The sequence below is a fragment of the Lithobates pipiens genome, unplaced genomic scaffold (genome assembly GCF_037356315.1).
Source record: "Lithobates pipiens isolate NorthernLeopardFrog02 unplaced genomic scaffold, aLitPip1_a1.2 Scaffold_19, whole genome shotgun sequence".
NCBI lineage: Eukaryota > Metazoa > Chordata > Amphibia > Anura > Ranidae > Lithobates > Lithobates pipiens.
Window position 1 is genome coordinate 522,779,733 of NW_027507764.1, and position 13,189 is coordinate 522,792,921.

The 13,189-nt window shown below is 46.4% G+C and overlaps 1 protein-coding gene across 1 annotated transcript in view; it reads left to right on the top strand.

Annotated features, from left to right (window-relative positions):
* Positions 1 to 13,189, top strand: part of LOC143998093 (voltage-dependent T-type calcium channel subunit alpha-1I-like) — a 1,330,488-nt gene that overhangs the window by 17,666 nt on the left and 1,299,633 nt on the right. Inside the window, exon 2 of the mRNA XM_077493843.1 lies at positions 1,563 to 1,696. Within this exon, the coding sequence (XP_077349969.1) occupies positions 1,563 to 1,696 (134 nt within the window). The remainder of the gene's footprint in view (positions 1 to 1,562; positions 1,697 to 13,189) is intronic.

Genomic DNA, 13,189 nt, shown 5'->3' on the forward strand with positions numbered 1-13,189 from the left:
ATGTCCCACTAAAATCACATGTCCCAATGATTATCTGCACACATATGTACGTGATCACCTGCACACATATGTACATGATCATTTGCGTACATATGTCCGTGATCACACAAACCAATTATTATACACTTAACGGAATTTTTTTTACCAAAAACATGTAGCAGAATACATTTTGGCTTAAATTTATGACAAAATTTGATTTTATTGGATTTCTTTTCAAATAGAAAAAAGAAAATATTGTTTTTTTCCCAAATTTCCGCTTTTTTTGCGCTTATATCGCAAAAAAAAAAAAACGGAGTCGTGAATAAATAACACCAAAATAAAGCTCTATTTGTGCGAACAAAATGATAACAATTTCATTTGGGTACAGTGTAGCATGACCGCGCAATTGTCACTGAAAGCGCTAGAGCGCTGAAAGCTGAAAATTGGGCTGGGAAGGAAGGGGGTGAAAGTGCCCTGTATTGAAGTGGTTAAATGTTTTCACAAGCTGGTAACGGCTTGTTTACATGAGACCAAAATTGGAAATGATGAACTCCTCATCATTTCTGAACTTCTGACATCACACTGTGATAAGACAGCATCAGTTCCTCTCACTGTCTTAAGTGGATCCCGCCAGACGCATCCTTACAGGGCTCCAGTGGAACCTAACAGTTTTACTTTAAAACAGATATAAACCCCAACTAAATTACATTTATTTTTCATCTTTTTGTAATGGAATACTTGCGTTCACATTATTTCCATCCTTTGTTGCACCTCAATGCTGCTAATTTTCTGCAGCTTCTTTGTATCCACTTCCTTTCTATAGGGATAAACTTCAGCAATGGGTGTAATTATATGTCCTAGAGTGACAACACTGTTCCTTCATAGGTAAGTGACATTGGCACCCTAAGCCCTTGTACACACAGTCGGAGAATCCGTCGGAATGTGTCCTATCGGACCGTGTCGTCGGATGATCTGACTGTGTGTGGTATGCATCAGATTGATTCCGTCGGGAATATCCGTCGGACCCAATTTTCCAACATGTTGGAAATATTTCCCGACCAACTGGGCCGGTCGGACATACTCCGATCATGTGTAGAGAATTTTGATCGGACCAAGTGCCACGCATGCTCAGATCAAATTCCTACATCAAAGCTATTGGCTACTAGCCTGAATGTAGTCCCATCGTAACGAAATTACGTCATCACGTTCTGAAAGATCGGATTTTTCGCCAACTTTGTCCGACCGTGTGTATGCAACAGTTTCGGACAAGATCCGACGGACAAAATCCGACGGGCAAAATCCGACGGATTTGGTTGTGGAAATCTCCGACCGTGTGTACAGGGGCTAAGACTGAAAGTGTTACTTTGTTACTAGAACTGTAACTAGAAAATAAAGAAGCATGGAAAAAGAAAACTGGAGCAGCCACTACATCTAAGGAGTTGTAAGCTGCAATCTATTTTTTTATTATATTAGTCTTTTGTGGTTGGATACATTCAAAGTAAGAGCTTTTTGAAAAGTGCAAAGTAATTTTAGCAAGTTCTTGCTATATTGCTAACCTATTTTTTCTGTCCTGTCGATATCAGGTATTTGATGACTTCATATTTATTTTCTTTGCAATGGAGATGGTGGTGAAGATGGTGGCCTTGGGGATTTTTGGGAAGAAATGCTACCTTGGAGATACATGGAACAGATTGGATTTCTTCATTGTAATGGCTGGGTAAGTCAGAGTTTGCATGCTTTTTAATGAGCAGATTAAAACCGAGCGGAATTCATTAAGCCATGTTGGAGATTAAATAAGAGAGCTTTGTGGTGACAGCTTTATTCAAATACTAAAGAAGTAAACAAATTACTGAAGAGCTGGAGACACTGTAGGAATAGAATGTAGGATGCTATGAATCATGCCTTTAGCATTATATTACTATTAGCACACTTCACAATTTAATGGTACTAGCCAGATGGTTAGAAAGAGATAGATATTAACAAAAGTAAACAAAAAAAAAAGCTAAAAACTATTAAAGCACTTCCAAGCTTATTTTAATTAAACTGTGTAGAACGCATTGGCTGTATGCAAGTTATCTAAAGGAAACTGAGACTTACAGCACTTTACATGGCTACAGTAAAACAATGACTGTGGTTTACTGCACAGTGCACATTTGACTTATTGAAATTAACTCTGTAACCATGTAAAAAAAATAAAAACAAGATCAGACTGCAAATAAAATCCCTAAAATTATTATATACCATCTACCAACCCCACTGGACTCTGTTGTCTTCTAATGCCCAGCTGCTTTTAGATTTACCTATACAGTTCCCCCATTCCCCACTGCATAGGTATATATGGGAGTATATGGAGAGGTTGCAGTGTGGTGGCACCAGCACCAGTGCCTAAGGCCCAAGAAGTTTGGTTACAGAGAAAGGACTAAGCACAAATATTCCCATTCCTATTTTTCAAAACGTCTTTAATCATCTGCATTTTTTTGCAGAACACACCCCAGATCTCTGATCAGGTTTATCAGGCTATTCCCGAGGAAGCACTTTGGGATTTTTTTGAAAGCTTGGAGAATACTGTTTTTAGGCATACAGGGTTAATTTCAATGTGAGGAATAGACTGTAGTAGATGTTCTGGGGGCAACAGTTAACATATGCTCCTTAAAGCACAGAGAAATAAAAGACTGGAGACTTTACAGTTTAGTTAAGTCAGTGATGCCCCAGCAGAGCAGAGTCAAGAAGAACAAGAGGGATAAAAAGCCACGAGAGAGATGCTTCAAAGGCTAGTATTCAGTATTAAATGTACAGAAAGTATAGCAAAAAGTGTGGTAAGCGTATACCCACATTCATAAGGATATTGGAGTCAAGCAAACTAATTTAGCAAGTGTGAATAATGGTCCATGTAGAATGTGGGTGGTCACACACACTTAATACTAATCGGGGTCTTACACTGTGCAAGGCTGCATAGGCGTGCACAGGAGATGTTCCAGGTGTGCCAGGACACACCCTAAAAACCCTGTGTGCATTAGCATTATCACACTGTGTGCCAGCAGGGAGATGGGAAATATCTCCCTCTGCCCAATGCTGCCATTAATGAAGTGCTACTGTACTTCTCTTTCACTGTGCCAGCTCCGCCATAAGTGTGTGTGTATGTGTTTGAGCTTTGGGGTGCACACCCTAATATAATAGGCTGCGCACACCTATGCAAGGCTGTGATCAGGTTCTGATGAACAATGTTGGAAGGGATGAGGGCCCAAAATGGAACATATATGTGGTCAGCAAAGGTGTCCATTAAATAACTAACTAAATGCTTCCAAATTATTTAGGAAGCTGGATATTTAACACAAGAACACATTAAAGCTAGGGAAAAGCCGAACACCCCTCGGTTCGGTTTGCACCAGAACTTTCAAACGGACCCCAAATTCGTACGAACTTTAGAACCCCTTTGAAGTTTATGGGACTCGAACGTTCGAAATTAAAAGTGCTAATTTTAACGGCTAATATGCAAGATACTGTCCTAAAAAGAGTTTGGGGACCTGGCTCCTGCCCTAGGGGACATGGGTCAATGCCTAAAATGTTTTTAAAAATGGCCATTTTGGCGGGAGCACTGATTTTAATGACGATTAAAGTGAAAAAAAAAGTGAAATATTCCTTTAAATATGGTGCCTGGGGGGTGTCTGTAGTATGCCTGTGAAGTGCCACGTGTTTCCCGTGTTTAGAACAGTCCCTGCACAAAATGACATTAAACGGAAATAACACCATTTAAAACTGCTTGCGGTTTTAATGTTATATCTGGTTCCTGCAATATGGTTGAAAATCATTGAGAAAAATGGCATGGGTAGCCCTCCCTGCCCATTACCAGCCCCTTTGGGTCTTGTACGCATATTAAGGGGAACCCAGTACCCATATTAAAAAAATGAAATGCGTGTGGCCCCCAGGCCCTATATACTCAGAACAGCAGTATACAGGCGGTGCAAACAAGACAGGGACTGTGTAGGTTTGTTGTGTTAAGTTGAATCTGTTTGTAATTTTCAACTGGTACATTTTTAAAGTGTAGCTCCAGTCAAAAAAAACTATTTTTAAGCTTTTTGGAAAACATAGGGAAGGGTTATCACCCCTTTATAATTTGTTTTGTCGTCCATCTTTTTTCATCTCACTTGCTGTTGTCTCCTCCCGTTTGCAAGTAGGAGATGTTTGTAAGTTGGATGTTTGAAAGTAGGGGCCTGCCCTATATGCTCTGCAGAAATGGCGGAACAAGGTGTTGGTTTTGCCACAACATTGTAAGCCCTCAAAGTGACTCTTGGTGGGCGCTGGAGCACCCTGCTGTGAACGATTATATCAAGAATTGTAATTACATGCCATTGTTGAACAGTGGTAGAAAAATTGACCTTTGGTGGTTGTGGTGCTGGTGCCACAACACTATAAGTCCTCACAGTTACTCTGGGTGGGCACAGGAACAGGCCCTCCTGTGAAATATTATATCAAGAATTGTAATTACATGTCCCTGTTAAACAGGGGCAGAAAAATTGGGCCTTAGGCACTGGTGCTGGTGCCACGACACTGCAACCTCTCCCATATACTCTTGTTTTATTGCAGGAATTAGCCCTGCTGCAAAGCATTGCATCAAAAATTGTAATTAAACGCCCCTGTTGAACAAGGGCAGAAAAATTGGGCCTTAGGCACTGGTGCTGGTGCCACCACACTGCAACCTCTCCCATATACTCTAGTTTTATTGCAGGAATTAGCCCTGCTGCAAAGCATTGCATCAAAAATTGTAATTAAATGCCCCTGTTAAACAGGGGCAGAAAAATTGGGCCTTAGGCACTGGTGCTGGTGCCACCACACTGCAACCTCTCCCATATACTCTAGTTTTATTGCAGGAATTAGCCCTGCTGCAAAGAATTGCATCAAAAATTGTAATTAAACGCCCCTGTTAAACAAGGGCAGAAAAATTGGGCTGATGGCATCACCCAGAGCCAGAAATGTTCTTCCAACATATCAGCGGAGGAGGAAGAGGATAGACAATCAACATAACAGGACAGTCACTCAGCATCAGCATAGGCAGTCTTGAAGGGATGTGATATTTCAAAAAAAATTATTCGGTTACATCAGCTTCAGGTGCTTGGTAGCTGTGGGTGATCCAAGACTGATTCATCTTGATGAAGGTTAGTCGATCAACTGATTCGGTGGACAGGCGCACCCTGTGATCGGTAACAAAGCCACCAGCAGCACTGAAGGTGCGTTCCGAAAGAACGCTGGATGCAGGACAGGCCAGTAGCTCAATTGCATACTGTGCAAGCTCTGGCCAGTGATCCATCCTCAAGACCCAGTAGGCCAGAGGATTTTCGGTGGGAAAGGTGTCCAAGTCTGACCTTGCCCCTAGGTATTCCTGCACCATGTAAATCAGACGCTGGCGATGGTTGCTGGAACCGATCATACCTTGGGGCTGCGGACTAAAAAATTGTCTGAAACCATCAGTCAGACGGCCACCTTTTCCACCGCTCCTTCTGACCGATGCCTCAGCAACACGTTGTCCAGGACCAGGAGTTTGTAACCTCCCAGTCTCTGGGAAAGCGTTGCACAGACCTTTCTGCAAGGCCTCCCGGAGATGTCTCATCCTCTGCTCCCTCTGCGATGGCAAGATAAGGTCGGCGACCTTACCCTTGTACCGTGGATCAAGGAGAGTGGCCAGCCAGTAATGGTCCCTCTCGTTGATCCGAAGAGTACAAGGATCCTTCCGCAGGCTTTGAAGGATCAGGGAGGCCATGCAGCGTAGGTTAGCTGAGGCATTTGGTCCGGAGTCCTCTGGGTCACTAAGGACAACATGATCCGCAGCTACCTCCTCCCAGCCACGTACAAGTCCACGTGTTTCTTGGGACTGTAAATCATTCCTACAAGACTGCTGCTGCTGCTGCTGCTGATGCTGAGTGCCAGCCTCCACCTCCATGCTGACACAATCATCCTCCTCCTCCTCTTCCTCCTCCTCATTCTCTTCCTGTGTGATGGGTGGCACAGCAGGGACACTGTCTGGATAAAGGGGGCCTTGAAAGGCAAGGAAGTCCTCCTCTTCCTGCCTCTGTTTTGCCTCAAGTGCCCTGTCCATTATTCCACGCAGCGTATGCTCCAAGAGGTGGACAAGAGGTACAGTGTCACTGATGCATGCACTGTCACTGCTCACCATCCTTGTGGCCTCCTCAAATGGTGACAGGACAGTGCATGCATCCCTGATCATACCCCACTGGCGTGGTGAGAAAAAACCGAGCTCCTCTGACCCTGTCCTGGTGCTTTAATCGCACAGGTGCTCATTGATGGCCCTCTGCTGCGTGTGCAGCCGCTGCAGCATGGCCAACGTTGAGTTCCACCTGGTGGGCATGTCACATATAAGGCGGTTCTTGGGCAGGTTCAACTCCTTTTGGAGCTCAGCCAGCCGAGCACAGGCATTAAATGATTGGTGGAAAGGCACACAGACTTTCCTGGCCTGCTTCAGGACATCCTGTAAGCCGGGGTACCTGCCCAAGAACCGCTGCACCACCAGGTTAAGGACGTGAGCTACACAGAGCACATGGGACAGTTGTCCCTGTCGGAGGGCGGAGAGGAGGTTGGTGCCATTGTCGCAAACCACCATTCCTGGCTTAAGCTGGCGTGGCGTCAACCACCTCTCGGCCTGCCCCTGCAGAGCTGACAAAACATCCGCCCCAGTGTGGCTCCTGTCCCCCAAACAAACCAGTGCAAGCACGGCATGGCATCGTTTTGCCTGCGTACTTGCGTAGCACCTGGAACGCCTACGGAGCACCGCTGGTTCTGAGGACAGAGCACTGGAAGAGGCCATGGAGGAAGAAGAAGAGGAGGGGGTGGAGGAGAGAGGTGTGTCACAACCAATAGTAGCATTTTGGAGGCGTGGTGGCGGAACAACCTCCAACACTACTACACCTTGTCCTGCATCCTTCCCAGCAGCCAAAAGAGTGACCCAATGGGCCGTGAAAGACAGGTAATGTTCCTGTCCATGCACCTTACCGCTGACCGCCCTGTCCAGCGAGGCAAGGACATTGCCTTCCACATGCCGGTAGAGAGCCGGAATCGCCTTCCGTGAGAAAAAGTGGCGTTTGGGGACCTGCCACTGAGGAACCGCACATTGTACAAACTCACGGCAGGGGGCGGAGTCTACCAACTGAAAAGGCAGCAGTTGAAGTGCTAGCAATTTAGCCAAGCTAGCATTCAACCGCTGGGCATGTGGATGGCTGGGAGTGAACTTCTTTCGCCGGTCCAGCAGCTGGGGCAGGGACATTCGCCTGCTATAATCGGACGTGGGTGTACTGCTAGCAGAGTGCCCGGAAGCACTTGGCTGTGACACACCTAATTCTACACCTTCATTCCTCTCAGAGCAGGTTTCAGGGAGGACTGAAGGTCTAGTGGGGTTATAGATGCCAGCTGATGAGGAGCAAGGAGAGGTCCGCTTTGTTCTTTGGTGTGGGTCTTTGAGGTACGCTTGCCAACGAGCTGCATGGCAGGTCAACATATGTCTGGTCAAGCATGTGGTGCCCAAGTGGCTGATGTTTTGGCCACGCGAGATACGCTTGAGACATATGTTGCAAATAGCAGCGGTGCGATCTGATGCACTCGTCTCAAAAAAGGCCCACACCAAAGAACTTTTAGAATAACGCGCAGAGGCAGCGCCCTGCACAGGCGGAGCTCTGCGGTGTGATTTAGTCGGTGTGCTGTCCCTAAGCTGGCCCCCGGAGGGCATCCTGCCTCATTGGACATGTGCCTCCTCCTCCTCCTCTCTCCTACCAGGCACCCACGTGGAGTCAGTGCCCTCATCATCCCCTCCCTCTTCATCGCTGTAGCAAACCTGGCAATATGCTGCAGCTTGTGGAACATGACTGCCAGATTGCTGTCCTTCTTGAGCATCCCCTCTCTCTGCATTCACGCTACTGCCTTCTTCTAGCTGAGTGTCATCATCAGAGGCTACAAAACACTGGGCATCCTCCTGGAGCATGTATCCAACACTGTGCTCAAAGAGTTCAGGAGACTCCTCAGGAGGATGTGGTGGGTCTAGGGAAGGAGTCACTGATGATGACATTGAGACGAGGGAAGACGATGCGTTGGCAGCTGCTTTGCTAGTACCCTGAGACTGGGTGAGAGAGGATGAGGAGGATGAAGAGGGCTTGGTCATCCACTCTACCAAGTCATTGGCATGTTGCGGTTCAACATGTCCAGCTGCCAAAAAGAAGGACAAGTGTGTCCCATGGCCACGTGCTGATGACAATGCACCGCGTCCACGACTAGCACTGTTGTCTCTAGACCTGCTTGCCCTCTTTTATCGGCTCGCGCCTGTCTGCCTCTCCTTGCTGGCCTTCCAGACATGGTAATGGCCTGAAGGGAGTTGGGTAAAACAGCAGTTGGGTAGTGTATATTGTGCTGGAGGCACACAATACCCACTAACTCCTGCAGATGCCTTTATTATAGAACACCAGAGATAAAGGGGTATACTGTAATGGAGTCACACAACACCCACTAAGCCCTGCAGATGCCTTTATTATAGAACACCAGAGATAAAGGGGTATACTGTAATGGAGTCACACAACACCCACTAAGCCCTGCAGATGGCTCTATTAGAGAACAGCAATAAAGGGTAGATACAGGTGTATATTGTGCTGGAGGCACAAAACACCAACTAACTCCTGCAGATGCCTTTTTTATAGAACACCAGAGATAAAGGGGTATATACAGATGCATACTGTGCTGTGCTGGAGGCACACACAACTTCCAATAACTCCTGCAGATGGCAAGTGGGCTCAAATAGAGAAGAGCTATGTAGGTGGATATAGCGGTGTGTACAGCACGCACAAGCTCCTAACACTACTGACTGCAAGCTCTATTATAAAAGATAGATCACTAGCTATATAGGTGAGGTGAATATAGCGGTGTATACTGCGGTCAGTGCACACAGACAACAACCACTACAGAAGAGCAAGATCGAAAATCGGCCGATAACGATCGGTGTATACTGTGTTAAAGGTACACAGAACACCCACTAACTGCTTCAGACGCCAACACACTACACAAGGCCGCCGCGCTGTCGGCCTTATATAGTGTGGGGCGTGTACTACACAGCCTGTGGCCAATCATGGCTCTCCTCGCTGCTGGCGCTGTGATTGGCCAAGCATGCGGGGTCACAGTGCATGCTTGGCCAATCATGAGCCAGCAATGCACTGCGATGACGCAGTGCATTGTGGGCCGTGAGCGCCACACGAATTTGGAGCGAATGGCCCATAACATTCGGAATTCGCCAAACGGGCGAACTGCCGATGTTCGAGTCGAACGTATGTTCGACTCGAACACTAAGCTCATCCCTAATTAAAGCATACAATCAATGCATTTTGTGGCTCTTTTAATGGCCACTTCATCAGGAAAAGGTGTCCAGTATACTGAAAAAGAGCCCAAAAATATAAATATTATAAATAAAGCAATTTTTTCAAAGTGAATCCAAAGGGTGAACAGTGTGTGTGTGTGTGTGTGTGTGTGTGTATAAAAATACTAATTAAAAAGTGGTAAGAAGGCACTTTAGTTATTATGGGTAAAATGCGTAACATTTTAAAACTGTAAGATATGTATGTATGTATATTGGGTGTTTCAGTAATCTACATATGTTTCTTCTAATTTTATTTTAATGTTATATTTATGGTACATATTACTGGTAATGTCTGTATGTACATGGTGTTGTTCCCTACAAAACATATACGTGTTGTGAGTAGAAATAAAAGGGGGGGGGGGGTAAAAGTAATGCTTCTCTTCTAATAAATATGCAAAAGTTTGAGGAGTACATTTAATTCACTAATTGAAGGGGATAATGCCGAGGCCTCAATGTGTAAAAAGGTGAACGTATCTCAATAAAATAAGTCAGTTCAATTCATGGTGGTTTTTAGTGTGGTAACTGATGTACTATATCTCAAATTATAAAAAGACAGGTGGGCAGCATAAGCAATGATTTAAGCTGAGATACTTATAACTGGTTGTGTTCGTATAAGTATAGTGTTATAGCATGTAACCCATTATATGCTGGAAAGATAATCTTGCATGATGTGAATTGCTTAGGGCAATAATGGGAATAGCTTGCACAGAGATTATATAATGTTATTTGAAGATGAATCCTACAATCTTTTCTTTACTCTTAATTAAAACGGTGTACACTATGAAGGGAAAAGTTATGAGGCCCTGAATGTTTTAGAGAGGAAAGAGATACTGTCTGCAACACATAGGCAAGAGGCACTGCCTGTAACATGGAGGCAAAAAGCACTGAGGTTGATTTACTAGCTTGGTAAACATGCAGAAATGTTACTTTGCAAAGAATCCTCAATCGTGTACAAGGAAATTTGAAAAAAAAAAAAAAACAGCATTTTTGCTTGAACATGATTTGGCTGATGGAAGTCACAGAGCTGTATCACATTCGTGAAGCTCCTTGTAAAATTTCCTTGCAAAGTGAACAGCTTTTTTTTTTTCTTTTTTAATACAGAGGCACTTCAGGTAGTAAGAGAATTTTTCTCAATGCTTAATGGATCTGGTAAAGTTTCACTTTGCAAAGAACATTTGATTACGTGCAAGGAGAATAAAAGAAAAAGCATTTCTGCTTTCATGCGATTGGATTACGGAACAGTCTGTCTATAAGTCAATCCCACCCAGGGGCGGCCTGACAATCCATTGGGCCCCCGGGCAATAGGAGATCATGGGGTCCCCTGTGCCCCTGCCCACATGCAAGCCACACCGACACTTTGCTCCACCTACATATTGTACTGCCTACATTACATACATTTGTGGCAGCCATCCTCCACATATTGCATCTCAGCTGCACAGAAGGGTCCATCAGCAAATTGTGGAAGCTATTGGGCCTTCATGTTCAGGAATGGGCCAATACCCAATTCTTTCTGCAGCTTAGGCTCACAGAGATTTCCCTTGCCATTGCTGGGAAGCCACCAAACACCCAACGAGAAATTCGGTTTGTCCTGGGAAATTCAAATTTCCTGTTTTTCGCCGCCGGCCGCTAGAGGTCATTTTTAAGAAGACCAGAAGCTGGTCTTCATTAGAGAACCTATGGCGCCGCCCACCCCCGCTGCCAGTGTGTGTGTGTGTGTGTGTGTGTGTGTGTGTGTGTGTGTGTAAAGTGCAGTGGGCGGCGCCACAGTTCAAAGTTAGTCTCCGCACGGCAACGTGAACGACGGTATGTCGGGGGCCAGTCTGTGGATAGGATGTCAGAGGGGGCCAGTCTGTGGATGGGATGTCAGAGGGGGCCAGTCTGTAGATGGGATGTCAGAGGGGGCCAGTCTGTGGATGGGATGTCATGTCAGAGGGGGCCAGTCTGTGGATGGGATGTCATGTCAGAGGGGGCCAGTCTGTGGATGGGTTGTCATGTCAGAGGGCAGGGCCAGTGCTACCACTAGGCGGATTAGGCAGTCGCCTAGGGCGCACTGCCACCTAGGGCGCAACTCTGGCTGCTGTGTATACACAGCTCTCTGGTGTGGAGATAACACAGTCTTGTGTGTAGAGCCAGGCGTCAGTATAATAGGACAGACAAGCGTGAGGGGGGGGGGAGTGAGGAGATGGCGCAACACACAAAGTCCTAGCTGGGGAGCAGGGCTGCTGATAGGCCAGTACAACTGGCCCTGCTGTACCGGGCCTGACCAGCAGGGGGGGCCCGGGCAACCTGAACAGCAAAGTATAGGAGGGGCAGCAGCATGTAGGGGAACTAATCACTTCATGCACCCACTGAATGGCTGCTTCTCCTCCCCCTCTCTCTCCCCCCTCTCTCTCTCTCTCCCCCTCTCTCTCTCCCCCCCCTCTCTCTCTCTCCCTCTTTCCCTCTTGTGGACACTCGAGAACAGGGAGGAAGTGGCTCTGCAGTGCTGGGGCCAAGGCAGCTAACAATTACACAGGTGAGGTGTGTGCTCGCTTGGGGGGTTGAGCTTCAAGTTCAACATCTACTACTACTGCAGTTACCCTGCCAATACTCTGCAATACTTACCCTGCCAATACTCTGCAATACTTACCCTGCCAATACTCTGCAATACATACCCTGCCAATACTCTGCAATAAATACCATTTTATTTATTCATTAATGGTTTGTATTACATATAGATATTAAAGAGGTCTGTTATCATCTGAAAACTGTATTTCTTTTGGATAATCAAACCTATAACTGGCTGGAAAAAAACAAATATCACTTGTAGACAAACCTACACTTTGTTTCAAGGCGGGGTCTGGGGTGGGGCAATGGGTGGGGCCAGGGGTGGGGCCAGGGTGGAGCTGAAGGGGAGCCCCGTCAGGTAGGCTGTACAGGGCCCCATGATTTCTATCAGAGGCCCTGCTGGGGAGAGGCGCAGATCCCGTGTATAAGGAGACACCAGTGGAGGAAAATACAGACACTGCCGCCCTATACACACCACTGATCCCCTGAGCCTTTACATTTGCATAACATCCACCCCACTGACTGCTGTGTACACACTCAGCCCGCCCATTATATGGCCCAGTAAATAGTTCCTTCGCTGTCTGCAACTTTCAGGACAGGATGATATGATATCAGCTTTCAGTTCAGCTCTTCCTTATAACCCAGAGCTCCCTGGAATGTCCCCCCTCCCCTGATCACAGCACAGCAGGTTGGAAGCAGAGGATGTGGGTGAGTGATCAGTGTCCAGCTGCACAATGCTATTACTGATATTGGTACTGTGCAGGGCAGTCAGTGTGTGTCGGCTCTGTTTATGTTTCTTTCTTCTGCTGGTGACCAGGCTGCTGCCCACTACTAGTCCATTTGGATTCTCTTGGTTACTGCTGATACTAGTGCAGCATTTACTAGAACTGGGCTGTATTTTATCTTTCTCCTCTCCCTTCCACCAGTAGTCAGCAGATGCAGGAAGAAAATATAGCCAATCATTTCTAATAAATGCTGCCCCCCCCCCCAGAGGTCTGCACACCCGCTGTGCCCATTATGAGGGGTTCCCACCATCCCTGTGCCGAGTTCCTGGATCTGTACACCTTCTGTGCCCATTATGAGGGTTCCCACCATCCCTGTGCTGAGTTCCCAGGTCTGTACACCCGCTGTGCCCATTATGAGGTGTCCCACCATCCCTCTGCTGAGTTCCCAGGTCTGTACACCCGCTGTGCCCATTATGAGGGGTTCCCATCGATGGGCTGCACTGTTGGATGTGGCACTGCATATAGGTATCACTCAGTG